Consider the following 17,602-nt stretch of genomic DNA (forward strand, 5'->3'; position numbering starts at 1 on the left):
AGGTAGAAGTATTGGCGTTTTGAAAAGGAATTGCTTGTTTTAAAATACTTTTTTGTCCCTTGTTTTGCCATCAGGAATGCAAAAAAAAAGTAAAAAAAAAAAGTAAATCAGACATTATGGGGTTATATCAGTGATGGGTTGCCCCCGGTTTGGACCGGTTTGCAAGAACCGGTGGGAGGCTCTGCCCACTGACCAGGACGTCATCAGAAGTAATCTGCGCATGCGCAGAAGCTTCTGCACATGCGCAGAAGAGCCTGCGCACGCACGCATGAGCGAAACAAGCGTGTGTGTGCTGGCATGATGTGAATCAGTAATAAAGGTAAGTAGAACCCACCCCTGGGTTATACATGCTATGACATAGTGTTTCTCAACTGTGGCATGTTGGCAATGTGTGTGCTTCAACATCCAGAATTCCCCACCCAGCATAACTGGCCGAGGAATTCTGGGAGTTGAAGTCCTGACATCTTCAAGTTGCCAAGGTTGAGAAACACTCTTATAGCAGCTAGGGAGCTACTTGTGAATTGTGAGTTGTCAGTACTTCTGCTAGTAGAATAGGAGACAGTGGAATCTCCATTTGCTGGAGTACAAGCAAGGATATCAGCCAGAGGTCTTCAAACTTGGCAGCTTTAAGACTTGTGGACTTGTGGCTATGCTGGCTGGAGAATTCTGGGAGTGGAAGTCCACAAGTCTTAAAGCTGCCAAGTTTGAAGACCTCTTTGATATACCTTTTTTTTTCAGAGTATAAGACGCACCGGAGTATAAGAGGCACCTTAGTTTTTGGGAGGAAAATAAGAAAAAGGCTGATTGGCAGGTGGATCGGCCTCCGGAATACCCCCAAATAGCTGTTCCCAGAGGTGAATTTTAGCAATAGGTTCCTTGGTTGTGAGCTCTGTGCCTTGCTTTTTTTTTTTTTTTTTTTTTTGCTTTTTTTTTCTGCCTCTGAAACTTCTGAAACTCCGTTTCAGAAAAAACTTTTTTTCCTGCCTCTGAAAGCCTCCGAAACAGAACTTCAGAAAAAAAAGCCTCTGAAGCTCTGTTTGGGGGCTTCTTTTCTGAAGCTTCATTTCTGATGCTTTTTTCAGCCTCTGAAACCTCCGTTTGAGAAGCTGGGCGGGGCTACATTCGGAGTATAAGACGCACCCAAATTTTCACCCTCTTTTTTGGGGGGAAAAAGGTGCATCTTATACTCCGAAAAATACGATAAGCAATTCTTCCAAGGCTGAAGGCAACACTCTCAGTTGCCAAAATAATGGTGCTGTGTTTTGCAAGCCAAATGAGACTAAAGAACGAATTCACACACTCTACATCTCAACCAGCTTACTTCGGTTTCTCAGTTTCACCTTTCTCACAAACAAACAAACCAAAATACAACTGAGAATGAGGAAAGGAGCCTGTATCTAGATAAGATGAGAAAGACCCAAATAAACACAAACGTATAATTATCTTTGGGAGGGTCTGCTGCGGTTAGCATTGCGTAGCTCATTGTCTTGCATTATGTGTTTGCTACTACTAGTCATTACAGTTCTGGTATCAGAAAGAAAATACTGCTGCACAAAGTGTTGCATTTAAGGTGCAAAACACTCTGTTTCATTTGCCTTCCCCACATCTTAAGGTGCCCTCCCTGAGTTCCCCCCCCCACTAAAAATACTGTATTTTTTTCCTGTAATAGCTTACAAAACAGGGAAAGATGCCTATCCAGTCATTTCTTGCAAATTCATTGATTGTGAATTTTAATGTAAAGAAGAGATTTTTATTGCCGCAGCATTTCTGCTAAGAACAACACATCTTCATTGTACAACCTCAACTTAGGACGATCATTGGGAATTTCCAAAATTCCCATTGCCCAACAAGGCAGTTGTTGAGTGAGTTGGACCCAATTTTATGAGCTTTTTTTTTTTTGCCATGGTCATTAAGCAAATCACTGCATTTAAAAGACTCCTTCAACCATTAAGCAAATCCGGATTCCCACATTCCCCTTGCTTGTCAGAAGCCAGCTAGGGAGGTCACAAATGGTGATCAACGTGACTCCAGGATGCTGCAACCCTAATAAATACATGCCGGGTTGACAAGCCCCTGAGCACATAACTGGGGGGAGGCTGCAACAGTTGTAAGTGATAGGACTGGTTGTAAATCACGTTTTTTTAGTGCAGTTTTAACTTCGAACAGTCACTAAACAAATGGCTGTAAGTTGAGCACCATCTACCCTGTTTCCCCAAAAATAAGACATCCCCTGATAATAAGCCCAATCGGGCTTTTGAGCACATGCGCTAAAATTAGCCTCCCCCGGAAAATAAGCCCTCCTCGAAAATATTTAAATGCAGAGCTGGAAATCAGGTAAGACGGCAAGAGGAGCCCCATCTTGCTCCACGTGCCCCAAAATAATAAGACCTCCCTGAAAATAAGGCCAAGCGCTTATTTCGGGGTTCAAAAAAATATAAGACAGGGCCTTATTTTCGGGGAAACACAGGTATATAGTGTTCTTTCAGCCCTTCCAATGTCAACCCAGCTCAAGATATCAGCCTATTTACACTTTCACCCAGCCATCCTTTCTTATGAGCATTTCCCCCTGTGGTAACCATTCTATCAGTTTGAGAACGGATTTTTCAGCCTTTCCCTGATAATGAAAATATTAATTTTGCCACACGGGGGAGCCTTCAAAGAAAAAACTAGCTCAGTGACATTATTGCAGAGTCTTACTATGGGTTTCTTAGCACATATAATATGACAAAGCAATACGGTTTCCAGGATTTCTGATGTGGATACATGCAGGGGTGGGATTCTACCGGTTCGGACTAGTTCAGGCGAACCAGGAGCTCCAAAGATCAGCTGGGCCGACCCGCCCACCCCTGCGCTTTTCTTACCTATAAGTACTTTACTTACCTGGCGTGAAATGCTACTGGTTTGGACCGGTTCAGCCAAACCGGTAGCAATGGTGGTGGGTGGTTCTGAGAACCGGTAGCGATGGCAGTGTGAGGTTCTGCCCACCCACCCAGTCATCGTTACTTCCTAGTTTGAATCAGGAAGTGACCTGTTTTTTACCCTCTGCGCATGCGCAGAACGGTTTGCGCATATGCAGAGGGTCCACTCGCACATGTGCACTTCCAAACCGGTAGGGAAGGTAAGTAGATTTCACCCCTGCTATATCTTCACAGCTGATTAGTGCGTCAGAGTGGATTGTCGTGCCTCGGCTGTTTTAATTCCCTAGCACTAATACTAACACGGAAGGTGATTTTTCGTTCAATTGCGAAGCATTCGTGCGCAAAGCACACGATCACCGAACCAGTTGTTAAACCACTGGAGACATGTCCCTCTCTTTTTGCAGAAGTAGAAAGTACACTACAGCTAGAAGCGCTAGCTGTAGAAGCGCTTCCCACAATATTGTTTTATTTGTATGCCACATAATTGAAATAAATAATAGTGCCAACCTTGAAGTGAACCTGGCTGAGGCCATCTTTGAGGCTTCAGGGTTGCCACAAAGCAGAAGGGACAGGGAGGGGGGGAAATAGCTAGATGGGGTTTTGTAGCCAAAGCAAAAAAGTTTTCCTGTGGGAACCAAGGACATTCTGACAGGTGCCTGGCCAGAGGAGGAGTGAAGTAACCAAGCAACCGGCCAGCACCTTGGTTGGACAGCGTGACCAAGCAGTGACTTGGGGGTTCAGTGGTCAGGTAGTGATATCAGCAAAAGAATTTGGGGAAGCTTGAGTGATTTGGGATCTTTGCCACTTAACATCTGAATTTAAGCCCATTCAAGGTTGGAAAATGGTGATGACATCTATAGGGCTATTTGCAAGGATTTTCCAATTTATTTATGCAGACTCACAAGGTTTCCTAAAACTAATAATATTTTAACAGTTGCTGCTGCTGCTCAAAAATCACCCTTCCTCCACCTGATCTTAACAGAAGCAATGGAGGGCAAGCTTCAGAATTCCCAGCTGGAGGAGCCTATCCAGGCTAATGGGAATTTCTACAATCCCAATAAATCTGGAAATGTTCCAATTGGTAAACACCATCATAGCAGTTCTCCTGAGCACGTAGCTACTTGAAAAGTAGTACCACAGTTAGTCCTCAGCTTGCAACCACAATTCAGCCTAAAATTTCTGTTGCTAAGCGAGACAGTTGTTAAGTGAGTTGCTCCTCATTTTATGACCTTTTTGCTACAGTTGTTAAGCAGATCACTACAGTTGTTAAGTGAATCATGTTGTTAAGCGAGTGGCTTCCCCCGTTAATTGCTTGTCAGAAACTGACCAAAAAGGTTACAAATGGTGATCACATGACCCTGGGATAGGGCAACTGTTATAAATTATCCAAATTTTGATCATGTGACCATGAGGATGCAGCAATGCTCATACTTGTGAAAACCGGTTATAGTCACTTTTTTCAGTGCTCTTGTAACTTCACTGAACAAATGGTTGCAAGTCAAGAACCACCTATAGATCCAAACACTGGGAAATCAAAATGGTGTGCAGCCAATGGTGACCTGGAAAGCAAGTCACCCATCTTTGATTCACCAACTTTGTCTTTGCCCTAGGACAGGGGTCTCCAAACTTGGCAAAGATTTGTGGACTTCAACTCCCAGAATTCCTCAGCCAGCCATGAAGAGTTAGAGTCCACAAGTTTTAAAAATTGCCAAATTTGGAGACTCCTGTCCTACGATAATTCACAAATTGCTTTAAACTATAGCAGGCATAGAAACTGGTCAAAGACTGTCCCTATTCATCATAACTACGTAGTATGATGGACTGCAGGGCCGGCACAATGTGTAACATGTTCACACTGGTACAACTGTGAGTTGTATTGTGTTGTGGGGGTGCACTGAGGGAGCTCAACCAATCTCATTGTACATATGTTGAGCACTGATAATAAAGATTTGGATTTGAATATTCCTGTGTATTTCAATCATGGAAGCCAGGGTTCTCCAACTGTGGCAACTTTAATAGTTGTGGATTTCAACTCCCAGAATTCCTCAGCCAGTCATGACTCCCATTGTCCTTGCTTTTCTGGTCCGTAGTGTCATTCCACTAAGATCTTTTCTCTCTTTCTGATGTCTTTCCAGGAAGTTCACAGGATACCCCAGGTGACAGAGGTGAAATGAATGCCAAAAGATGTCGGACCGAAGAAACCCATGTCTGTGAGAAATGCTGTGCTGAGTTCTTTGACCTCACTGAACTCCTCGAGCATAAGAAAAATTGCACTAAAACACCACCTGTCCTCATCATGAATGACAGTGAAGGGGCAGTGCCCTTAGAAGCCTTCCCTGACAGCTCTGTGGAGACTTTTCCAACCAGCCAAATGGATGGTAGGTTGGCTGAGGAGAGTCACATAAAGAGCTCCCCAGCTTCGGCAGAAAAGAGAGAAGAGAAAGCTGGATCTGAACCTTCAGGAGTGACATATCTAAAAACAGAGCCCTCTGTTGCCTCCGCAACTCAAGGGCTAAGCTTTCTCCCCAAACCCAAAGTACCAAACACTAATGTGACTTTGCAAACTATACATGGCACTAAAGTAGCTGTCAACCAGTGTACCTCAGAGTCTCTCCCTCCCTCCGTGGCTGGCCTCAGTGCCATCCCGATGATCCTGGAGCAGTTGATGTGCCTACAGCAGCAGCAACTCCAACAACTCCAGTTGACGGAGCAGATCCGCATCCAAATTGCCATGATGGCCCCCCATGTCCTACATCCCTCCACTTCTGCTGCAGAACCCCTCAAAGCTTTGGGGGCTCATATGTCCCAGCAGCTGTCGGCTGCTGTTGCTTTAATTGGACAGAAAGCTGGGAATCCAAGCCTATCCCTCGAATCCTTGAAGCAAGGCAAACTACCTCATTCGAATATCGCTATTCCGACAGCCGTCTCGGTGGCCGGTGGGCTCGCTCCTGCCCTTTCCTTGAAGCCTGATGTGGGTCGAAGCTTGCCAAGTTCCATGTCTCGCTTCCTGAGCCCTTTGCTACCTCAATCCTCCAGCTCAGCCATTTTCCAGAACCCCCTTTCCACTGTCTCCCCAGCCAGCGACCCCTCAAAGAAGGGGAAAGGGAAAGTAGCAAATGTGAGCGTCCCTGAAAGTAAACCGAGCCAGGAGGAGTCCTTCTTCAAACACAAGTGCAAGTTTTGCGGCAAAGTCTTTGGCAACGACAGCGCTCTGCAGATCCACCTCCGTTCCCACACCGGGGAGAGGCCCTACAAGTGCAACATTTGTGGCAATCGTTTCACCACCAAAGGCAATCTGAAAGTGCATTTCCAGCGACATAAAGACAAATACCCTCATATCAAAATGAATCCTTATCCTGTGCCTGAACACCTAGATAATGTGCCCACCAGCACCGGCATCCCTTATGGCATGTCTGTCCCACTAGATGAATCTAATCTCATTGTGGATTCCAAACCTATTTTGACCACCCTGCCTGGCTCCGTAAGCTCGTCCTTGCCACCACCAAACACTTCCAACCCCACAAGTAGCAAGGATCCTTTTACCAATACACTTCTAAGCGATGCCCAGCCTAGGCCTTCTCCAGAAAGTGAAGGAGAGTCTTCATCAGGTCCGGCCAGTCATGAATCGGGAGCCGAGCAGAACCAGAGCTCTCCGCAGGCTGGCTGCAGTGGGAGCGCTTTCCACGGATGCAGGATTGGTGAGCAAGGCTCTGAAACAACAAAGCTCCAGCAGCTGGTGGAGAACATTGACAAAGCCACCACTGACCCCAATGAGTGCCTGATCTGCCATAGAGTGCTCAGTTGCCAGAGCTCCCTCAAAATGCATTACCGCACTCACACGGGAGAGAGGCCCTTCAAGTGCAAGATTTGTGGCCGTGCTTTTTCCACCAAAGGCAACCTCAAAACACACTACGGCGTGCACCGGGCAAATACTCCCCTGAAGATGCAGCACTCCTGTCCCATCTGCCAAAAGAAATTTACAAATGCAGTGGTGCTACAGCAGCACATTCGCATGCATATGGGAGGGCAGATTCCCAATACCCCAGTGGCAGAAAACACCCATGATAATAACGACACGGAGGCTACTTCAGCTGAGAACAACGGAGATCCCTGTTGCTTAGAGATCAACGAAAGCATGGAAATGGATGAAGATTTGGAATCACCCCACGGCCCAAACCACTCTTCTAAATCTTGCAACACTCAAGCTGATCCGTCAACATCTGTTTCTGCCAGTATTTCAGCGCTAGAAAACCATATGAAGATGGTGAATTCGGCTCTGACTTTGCAGCGACAGAGCAGTTTGAAGTCGAGTGATAATGGATCTGCAGAGAGCGATGGCATGACCAATGATTCTTCCTCGGTGGCAGGTGATCTGGACTATCAAAACGGTAGCCGTAGCCCCATCACCTCTGAATCGACTTCCTTCCTGGCCATGTCTCCAACCAACAGTCAAGCAGAGAGCACCAGATCAAAGTCACCGTGTTTTAGTATCCAAGAAGACGGAATAGTGGGAAGTAAGGCTGAAGGCCCTGAAGTCACACCTACAGAAAGAGAACGGGCTTTGGATCTAACATATGGCAATATTAGTCGAAAAGTGATCAAAGAGGAACCTGGGTTATACTTCCAAAATGGAGAATATGGTGAGTCACTTTAAAAGGAAGCAAAAATCCTAGCAATTACTGTGAAATTGATTTTCTTTTTAATACATGGAGGGAGTTAAATGTTTGTAGTCTATGCTAGGACAGCCAATCTCCCAGATCAGAAAATTTTACTTCATAAATCTGAGTTCCATTCATCGTCGGCCATATTTTTCTCTAGTACCTAATTTTTGAGGAATATTGACTGTGAAAAATGACACCTACCTATCTGATCAAAATCAGTTGAAGCCTAGGAACAACTCCATAGCTCTCACCAAAGAGGTGAGATTGTAATCGGTACCTATCTTGTTTGCATGACTGTATTGTTCCCTTCCTTCCCTTGTGTTCTCTGCCATGATTTTCAGGAGCAGCAATATTAAATCTGAAGTCAGCGTAGCTAGACAAAGTATAATGCAGAATTCACTTTATGAATGACAGGTAAATGTGAATTTGTTTCCTAGGCAAGAAAACTCTTTATTTCTAGTTTTCTTTTATATCTGATTACTTAAAATAGCTTAAAATATAACTCATGGCTTTGGAACAAGTGGGAAAGTACTGCAACTCAACATGGCATCATATCGCTGTTTTGAATTATTTAACTCCGATTTTTCTTGATGGGATGGGAGCTGTGATCACATTATCCAAACAACATCCTGTTGAAGGCTGGCTTCTCACACTAAATGATACAGAATTATAAATCAAAGTAGGACTCTTGTTTCTGAAGGAGAGCTCTTTATGCGTCACCAAAAAAAGGAAATGCACCTACCCCAAAAGAACAAAAGCAGAATTGTATGGGCTCTAATTTATACACCATGTTCTAATGTTTCACGCCAGGCTGAAGAAGATGTTGATCTGTTCACCAGTTGCATCTGGCATTTGGCTGCTAAATGTTGATGGTGAATTTTAAGAGTCTTGCTGTTCTCTCTTTAACTAGACTTAGCTGGCAGGCAGCCCTTGACATAAAGAATAACAGCCCTGCCAACAGAAAATTGTCCTCTGTAAAATAGGATATCTAGCTATTCTTCTTTCCTCTAACTTGTACAGTTTGCTTGGTAGCTAATACACATATCTGGAAAATACATGTTCTTCAGTGTAAACAGTGACTGGGTTCATATAGCATGTTAAGCCATGATGAGGTTTGTTTGGTTTTGGCTTAGACCAAAGTGCGAACTTAACGATTATGGATTGGTAGATGTGGTTTATAACTTATTGTTAATGAATCCAGTCAAAAGTATCTGTTCAACTAACTATAATCAAGCAAACTATGACTTAGCAGGATGTGTGAACTAGAGTTGTGTTAAGATTTGATTCAAAGTTTGAATTTCCATTAGAACTGATTTTTCTGAGTAAGTTCACTGATTCAGATCAAATGGTCAGATTCGATTAGGTGCTTCCAAGTAACATAAGAGATGTTTCTCTCGTGAGAGAGAGTCCACTAATTTAAAAATGACACATCATTTCAAATTATTATCTCAGTTTATTTTTTCCTGCCACACTCTCCCCCCCCCACCAATCTTTCGCAAGCTTTTCTTGAACAGCTGAAATGATTTGTGTGAATTCCAATCAGGGAAAAAAAATTGGCCAAAATTATAGTTGTAAAAAGCAGAGACATCACCCTGCCAACAAAAGTGCATATCGTCAAGGCTATGGTTTTCCCACTTGCCATGTATGGCTGTGAAAGTTGGACCATAAGAAAGGCTGAGCGCCAAAGAATGGAGACCTTTGAACTATGGTGCTGGAGAAGACTCCTGTGAGTCCCTTGGACTACAAGGCGATCAAACCGGTCAGTCCTAGAGGAGATCAACCCTGACTGCTCTTTAGAAGGCCAAATTCTGAAGATGAAACTCAAATACTTTGGCCACCTAATGAGAAGGAAGGACTCCCTGGAGAAGAGCCTAATGCTGGGGAAGATTGAGGGCAAAAGAAGAACGGGACGACAGAGAATGAGGTGGCTGGATGGAGTCACTGAAGCAGTAGGCATGAGCTTAAATAGACTCTAGGGGATGGTAGAAGACAGGAAGGCCTGGAGGAACATTGTTCATGGGGTCGCGATGGGTTGGACACAACTTCGCAACTAACAACAACAATAATTGTAAAATTGAGCAATTTAGTTTACCATCTATTATGCTGAGGTCATGGAAATTCATGGCTGGCTGGCTGGGGCCTCCCGAGTCCTTGCCCAAATCCTGGCTAGCATTCAGATGACTGAGTTAAGTGCCCTGTACGAACCCAGCCATGTGAAATATGAATTATGGCTTTCTTGGTTTGGAGGAAAGATGGGTTCAGAAAAAAAAATTAGGCTACTGTGGTCTATTGAGAAATATTGTTCAGCTTTTAAAAACCTGCCTGATTTATATTTGTGGGTATCTTCAGTTATGACCTACATTTGGTGGGTCCCTGAGAGAGGTACTTTCTCTGCTGTGACACCCACCTTATGGAAAATTAGATTAAATTAGATTACTCCCATTGCTTTTTTTTTTTTTTTTTAAAGCCTCAAGACCTAGTTATGCTGCCAGGCCTGAGGCTCCCAGGGTACCAGAGATTTGTCTCAATGGCTCCATTGCTGGGACAGCATTTTTATCCTCCCTTCGCCTATGGTTTACTTTAATGATATTTTTGCCTTTAGGCTCATTAATGTGGCTTTTTTTACATTTTCATCCATTTTTATATTGGCTGTTTTATCGTTGTGTACTGCCCAGAGCAGTACATGGGCATCTGTATAAATTTGATACATAGATAAATAAATAAATACTTAACTGGAATTAAATGGAAGGGCAAACTTGCCAGTATACAGTGTCGTTTAGCACAGTGTATTTAATTCCGTTTGGACACTGGCCAACTCCTACTGACTCACAAAGTAATATAAAAATGAATACGACACCCAAACAAGATGACATCAAAGCAAAATATACAGACACAGCAATAACAAACCTGGGACTCCATCTGTCTTAATCCAAGGTCTGGGAGAAGAGCCCAGTCTTCAGGGCTTTGTAGAACAAGGGTCTCTAACCTTGGCAACTTTAAGCCTGGAGAACTTCAACTCCCAGAATTCTCTAGCCAGCAAAGCAAAGCTGGGCTGGGGAATTCTGGGAGTTGAAGTCCTCCAGGCTTAAAGTTGTCAAGGTTGGAGACCCTGTTATAGAACACTTGAGAAGGTGGGAGCCACATGGATTTCAGGGAGGTGGGATCTCCTTTCCAAAGGCTTCTTGAGTTCTGATAGATGACATTGTTTAATTGAAAGCACCCCCAGTATGCCAACTCTGGTGGCATATGCCAATTGGGTAGAATCCATGGGAGAGAGGCAATTCCTCAAGTACAAGTGGTCCTTGACTTAACAATTCATTTAGTGACCGTTCAAAGTTACAACGGTACTGAAAAGAGTGACTTATGACCATTTTTCACAGCTGCAACCTTTGCAGCATCCCCATGTTCATGCGATCAAGATTCAGATGCTTTGGCAATTGGTTCATACTTATGGCCATTGCTGTGTCCCAAGGTCGTGTGATTCCCATCTTGCAACCTTCTGACCAGCAAAGTCACGGGGAAGCCAGATTCACTTAACAAGTGTGTTACTAACTTATCCACTGCCGTGATTCACTTAACAAATGTGGCAAGGAAGTTCCTAAAATGGGGTAAAACTCACTTAAACAAATGTCTCACATAACGACAGAAATTTGTGGCTCAGTTGTGGTCATGAGTCGAGGACTACCTATAACCCGTTCCTATGCCACAAAGACTGTCAACTCTGAAGCCGGCCTGACGGAGGTCATTTTTGAGACTTCAGTGTTGCCACACTGGAGCCGAAGGATAGGGAGGGAGGGAAATAGAGATAGTTGAGGTTTTGTAACCAAAACAAAATAGTTTCTCCTGGGAACCAAGGACGTTCCAACACAGGTGGCTGAAGCGAGGAGGAGTGATGTTACCTAGCAACTGGCTAGCACCTAGATTGGACAATGTGACTTATTGTTTGGGGGAAAAGGGAAACTTTCACTTTTTAATTAGGTGAAAACCGCGGGAACTCTCAGAGTTGGTTTTCACCAGTCTGTGCCAGTATGATGTCTCCAAATAAAACTGTTCTTTAAGGAATTTACCTGCCTCAGAGTTCTGTTTGCTATGGGTACATTACTTGAAACATTGACATAGACTTTATAGGTTGTAACCAGCATCTTGAATTTCACTCCAGAAGCAGACTGGCAACCAGTGTGGCTTACAGAACAAAGATATCAGATGGCCATACTGAGGCATGCCCATAAATGCCTCCCACTGCCGTATTATGAGCCAACTAAGGCCTTTGAGTTACTTTCAAGGGAAGCCCCATCTAAAGTGCATTGGGGCAACTAAGGGATGAGAGTAGTGGAATGTCTGGATGACCTTGGGGAAAGGAGAAAAGATGCCAGCTTCTCAGGGTTTGACATCATATCAGCAACCTGTTCCATTGAAGTGCTTTGCTGGGATAAGTGCATATCCCGTACTGTCAAATTATACAGGTAGTCCTCAATTTACAATTCATTTAACAATTTTCAAAGTTACGATGACCCTGGGAAAAAAAGGGACTTCTGACAAACCTTTGCACTTTTGCATCTGATCAAAACCTGAGTATTTGGCAATCGGCATATATTTGCATCATCCTGGGGTCTCACCATTGCCATTTGCAACTTCTGACAAGCAAACTCGGTGCGGGGAAAGCCAGATTCATTTAACAACCATGTGATTTGTTTAGCAACTGCAGCAAAACAGGTGGTAAATTGGGTGTGACTCATTTAACGGCCACACGGCTTAGCGATGGAAGTTCTGGTTCCAATTGTGGTTATACATCAAGGATTAATCTACATACACCTCAAATCTTCACCCCACAAGTTCCTAATTATTTTCATCTCCATCAGGTCTTTTCTACTCTGGGTTTGGCTTGTTCATATTCACTCAGTTATTTGCTTTGAATAATAAAATTGGGCTTGGATAATTTTTATTAATTTTTATGTATAAGCAATACATCAATAGACATTTTATCTTTTTGTTCTTCAGGCCGGAGCAGCATTCACCCATCATTTATCAGGGCACCACCGGCTCTCATAAAAATGGAGATGTCTAGTGATCGCCCCATCAGCACCAGCCATTTTATTGCCCCTCCTGTATTATCACCCAGTGTGCCTCCTCTACTGGTGCCACCCCATCGCCGTACAGCTAAGCAGCATATCTGCACTACGTGTGGTAAGAACTTCTCTTCGGCAAGTGCTCTTCAGATCCACGAGCGGACTCACACGGGAGAAAAGCCGTTTGCGTGCACCATCTGTGGAAGAGCTTTTACCACCAAGGGGAATCTCAAGGTGAGCAATTTGAAGGCAACGATAGCATACGTATGTTCAGCTCCTTCTTCATTATCGCGGCCACGCGGGGGATTATGGGAGCGACGGGGCGCTCACATATAACACCTCTCCTGCGCGAGCTGCACTGGCTTCCTGTGGTCTTCCGGGTGCACTTCAAGGTGTTGGTGACCACCTTTAAAGCGCTCCATGGCTTAGGGCCGGGGTATTTGCGAGACCACCTTCTGCCGCCGATAGCCTCCCACCGACCGGTTCGCTCACACAGAGAGGGCCTCCTCAGGGTGCCGTCAGCCAGGCAGTGCCGGCTGGCGACCCCCAGGGGGAGAGCCTTCTCTGTGGCAGCGCCTGCCCTCTGGAATGACCTGCTCCCTGAGATACGCACGATATCAGACCTCCGGACTTTTCGTCGGGCCCTGAAGACACACTTGTTCCATCTAGCTGGGCTGGCTTGATCCCACCCTCTTAGTTTTTAATCGAATTTCGGTTTTAATTGGGTTGTTTTAAATTCGGGCCAAAATTATTTAATTGTTTTTTTAAATGTTTTTAAATTTTATATGTTATGTTTTATCCTGGCTGTACACCGCCCTGAGTCCCGCAGGAGAAGGGCGGTATAGAAATATAATAAAATAAAATAAATAAATAAATAAATAAATCGGCTTTAGGTTGTTGCAGTTATTACAGGATGACATCCCATATTTCTGAGATGTTCTCATCTCTTCCCAAAAGTGCTCTTTTAAAGAGGCAACTGGACTTTCTGGTTTTTGAAGACGTTTTGCTTCTCATCCAAGAAGCTTCTTCAGCTCTGACTGGATGGTAAAGAATGGAAGGATTTATACTTCTTCCTGAAGAAGCTTCTTGGATGAGAAGCAAAACGTCTTCAAAGAAAAACCAGAAAGTCCAGTTGTCTTATGAAAAAAATCACCTTTGGGACAACCATGACCTGGATGACTTGAGAATCTCCATAGACATTCTCATTACTTGTTTCTCCTCTTCATGATCCCAAAGGTGCTTTTTCAAGAGGCAACTGGTTCTGGTTTTCTGGTTTTTCTTTGGAGATGTTTCGCTTCTCATCCAAGATGCTTCTTCAGCTCTTCTTGGATGACAAGTGAAACGTCTTCAAAGAAAAACCAGAAAGTCCAGTTGCCTCTTGAAAAAGCACCTTTAGGACAACCATGACTATGGATGACTGAGAATCTCCATAGACATCTTCCTTGTGATGGACTCATGCCAGCGCCTCCTTTCTCTTTAATTACATACCTGCAATTAAAGAACACATGGGACGAGATACATGTCAGGGACAGGCAACATTTTTCCTCCCATGGAGATTACATGTTACATGTCCTTGAATAATGGATAAGAGTATGTGATAGTAGGGCTACAAGCTACCAAGGGATGAGGCCAGACAGAGGCAGAAGTGGGTGGGTATACTCTTTTTTCAATTGTGTAAGAGACAGTTAGCTATCACCAGAGGTCTGAATTGCAGAGTTCAAACCAGACTCGGGGCCATTAGTTGCTTACCAGATACATTTCTCTCCAGAATAAAACTCTGGAACGGTAGAAATTGAGAGAGGGAGTTTTATTCAAGAGGTCATGGTAGCCACTGGCCCTGAGCAAGGATTTGAATCTTGCATATCCATTTGTTTTAGTTTTAGTTCTTCCAATTTTGCCCAGATTCACACCCACAGAAGCCTAATGTTGACATTCTTCTCCATAAGGTCCATGTTGGAACTCACATGTGGAACAATTCTGCCAGACGTGGAAGAAGACTGTCCATTGATAACCCGATGGCTTTGCTTGGCAATGATTCAAAGAAGGTATCAGAAATGTTCCCTAAAGATGCAGTGAGCCCTTCGGTGAACCTTGATCCATCGGCATGGAACCAGTATGCTGCAGTGCTCAGTAATGGCTTAGCCATGAAAACTAATGAGATCTCTGTGATCCAAAGTGGAGGCATCCGTTCTCTTCCAAACACCATTGGGGGAAGTCCAGCAATCAATGTAGCAATGAATTCTGCCACCGTTTCCAAGATGGATAGTTCCCAGGCTCTGATTGGCTCAGAGATGGAGAAGCCGAGCAGCAGTGCTGAAGACAATGTGCCAAAACACCAATTCCCTCACTTCATAGAAGAGAACAAAATTGCTGTTAATTGAAAAACCAGAAAGCTTGAAAGGTGGCAGGATGGATTTTTTAAAAAAATCACTATCGGAATATACATATATATATCTATATATTTTTAAGAGATGACACCGCAAGTATCCTTATTTTCTTATTGACGTGCAAATGATTCTAAGGCTGTCTATGGAAGAGTTGCCCAGAGTACAATCATGTCCGTGTTTTGCGCAAAACAAAAATGAAGCCAGTTTAGGATCCTCCCTTTTTCTATGCGGGTCTTGCAAGATTCTTCTTATGTGGGAAACATCAACCTGTAAAAAAACCTTCGATGTTTTACAATGTGAAATTCCAAAGGTTATAACATTTACCTCATTTTTTTTTCCTTTTTTGTTTGCTTACTTGTTTTTGTTGAGATGGCTTAAGTAGAAACCATTGGGGAGATTTGAGCAGAATAAGAAGCGAGTCTCTCTTGATATTTTGGAGCGAGGAGGGGAAATGGCACTCATGGAATTCGTGACTGATAACGTGGAAAGTAATTATGCGGGTAAAATATCCTAGAATGCCATGTTCCCTTTTTCGTTCGTTTTGTTTGTTTTTCATTCGATGCGGTTTTGAATGTAATAGTGTTACGATGCCTGTTGGACGTCAGGATCTGATATATACAGAACCCTGTTTTAAAAAACCCAAAACTGAATGTTTAAACAGGCACATTGTTGGCCATTGTACACCTTAAATGCTCTGTATCGATTACTGCTGCTTATTTAAAGACTACATCATTGTACATGCACCACCTACAGTGCCAAAAAAGCTGACTCTTCCGTGGCTCTGTGTTGCTTTCCTCCTACCCATCCCAATATGCAGACAGAGGCATACTGTTGAAGGGAAATCCAATCCTAGCAAGTTTTTGCTGTTTTTGCCATTTCTCTTCAGATTCTCAGGTGATGACTTTGGAAGCAGATTACTTAGTGAATGGAAATCTTCCCCACAAGTTTGCTCTTTCTCTGCCACTATCCCTCACCTCCACTTTATGTAAGGGAGTCTGCCTAAATCTGTATTTAAAATGAAGTAGGTGTTTCATCCGTCTTTGTTGTGTGTGAGAGACAACATTTCCACTTTAGCAATTCAGGGGCTGCAATCCAGCGAAGACATATGCGAGTTTCGACTTCTCATACAGCAAGACTGAGTCATTTCTATTTTGCCAGAAGAGGAGACTTTGGGGGCAGTCCTACATTTTCTTTGGACTTTTATCTATTTGTAGTTCTTAGGGGAGAAAGCCTGGAAAAAAAAAATCCCAATGTGGCATTTGTACTGTATGAAGGTTACTGGAATGGTCTTCTGGATTCTAAGTTATCTACCTCATTATTATTATTTTTTATTATTAATTTGTTTATGGTAGTGTTAAGTTCTATTTTTCTAGACAATAACCACTGTGTCGAACTTGAGATCCAGACAGAAACTACTGTGCACTATTTCATGCCAAAATAAGATATGCTTGTAGGGATAGTTGAAGATGTTTAGAGGTGTGTTTCATGGAGGGGGGGGGAGTTGTTTTTAGTCCAGACACCTCCATTCTCTTTTCATCAGCAGGATCTGCCTGTGTGTTAGCTGCATTGGAAAAACTGAACAAAGATTTGGAGATTAAGAGAACTTGAATGAAAATGTGGCTTTTTCCAACATCAAAGTCCAGCTTCGCTCATGCAGAAGGTCTATGAAACAATGTGGATGTATAATAATATTTTTTCTAAAAAAGAAAAAAAAAGAAAAAACACCAATGTGGTTGCACCTGAACTATTGTATGTGTGTATGTCTCCAGTTATATATATTTTTTAATTATTATAATTTGCTTAGGATCAGTTTTTGCCAAGTTGTGCCTTTCCACCTGGACTTTGTAAAGTAAGAACACAAACTGTTTACACTGTAAAATGGATCTTGTTACGTGGAACATGCCAAAGGTGCATCCCGAGAATAATCTCTCTTTCTGCATTGTGAATGTTTGGACAATTTAAGCAATTCTGCGTAGGATTATATTTTGTTTGTTTATTTGGACTATCTACTGATGCATTTTCTGTTGATATGAGAATAAATCTCTGATAATTTTTTCACATGATGCAGCCAAACTTTCATTTTCGCTACATGACCATATTCAATTCACTAGAGAAACTTCTATTGCATTTTTTTAAAATTAAATGTTTGTTTTGCTTTATGTGGTTTACAAATATTTATATCCAATATAAATATAATCAAAACTCAAAACATGTAAAAGGCATTACAAATGTCTTACAATTTACAAGGCACTACAAATGTAAAGCTTCCTACTAAAGTGTAACACAAGGAAAGGACAGGCTCAAAACACAACCTAGGTCCCACCATGAAAAGGCACAATTGGCTCTTGATGTTCAATGAATCCCTGGCAGAAACTGCAAAGATAATTCAATAAGGTCTAGCAACATGGGAGGGACTTTCCAGGCATACAGTGTCTTGGAAAGAGTTTGGTCCCAAGCTATTAAAGCTTTATCCCATCATAATAAGAGTCTTGAGTTTTGTTTGAAAGTTTCAGCAGAGGAATGATGACAAAATGCATGACTACATTATTATGCAAATGCCACAATTTACA

General features: G+C 43.0%; 1 protein-coding gene across 3 annotated transcripts in view; it reads left to right on the forward strand.

Annotated features, from left to right (window-relative positions):
- Positions 1–17,090, forward strand: part of SALL4 (spalt like transcription factor 4) — a 34,284-nt gene extending 17,194 nt beyond the window's left edge. For all 3 annotated transcript variants that reach the window (XM_034433020.3, XM_034433022.3, XM_034433021.3), the window contains exons 2-4: positions 5,054–7,558; positions 12,578–12,879; positions 14,592–17,090. In XM_034433020.3, coding sequence (XP_034288911.2) covers positions 5,054–7,558; positions 12,578–12,879; positions 14,592–15,026 — 3,242 coding nt within the window. In that variant the 3' untranslated portion in view covers positions 15,027–17,090. The remainder of the gene's footprint in view (positions 1–5,053; positions 7,559–12,577; positions 12,880–14,591) is intronic.
- Positions 17,091–17,602: the final 512 nt, after the last annotated feature.

This window comes from Pantherophis guttatus, chromosome 3, assembly GCF_059756535.1.
Source record: "Pantherophis guttatus breed Tessera chromosome 3, ASM5975653v1, whole genome shotgun sequence".
In the NCBI taxonomy this organism is placed as follows: Eukaryota; Metazoa; Chordata; class Lepidosauria; order Squamata; family Colubridae; genus Pantherophis; species Pantherophis guttatus.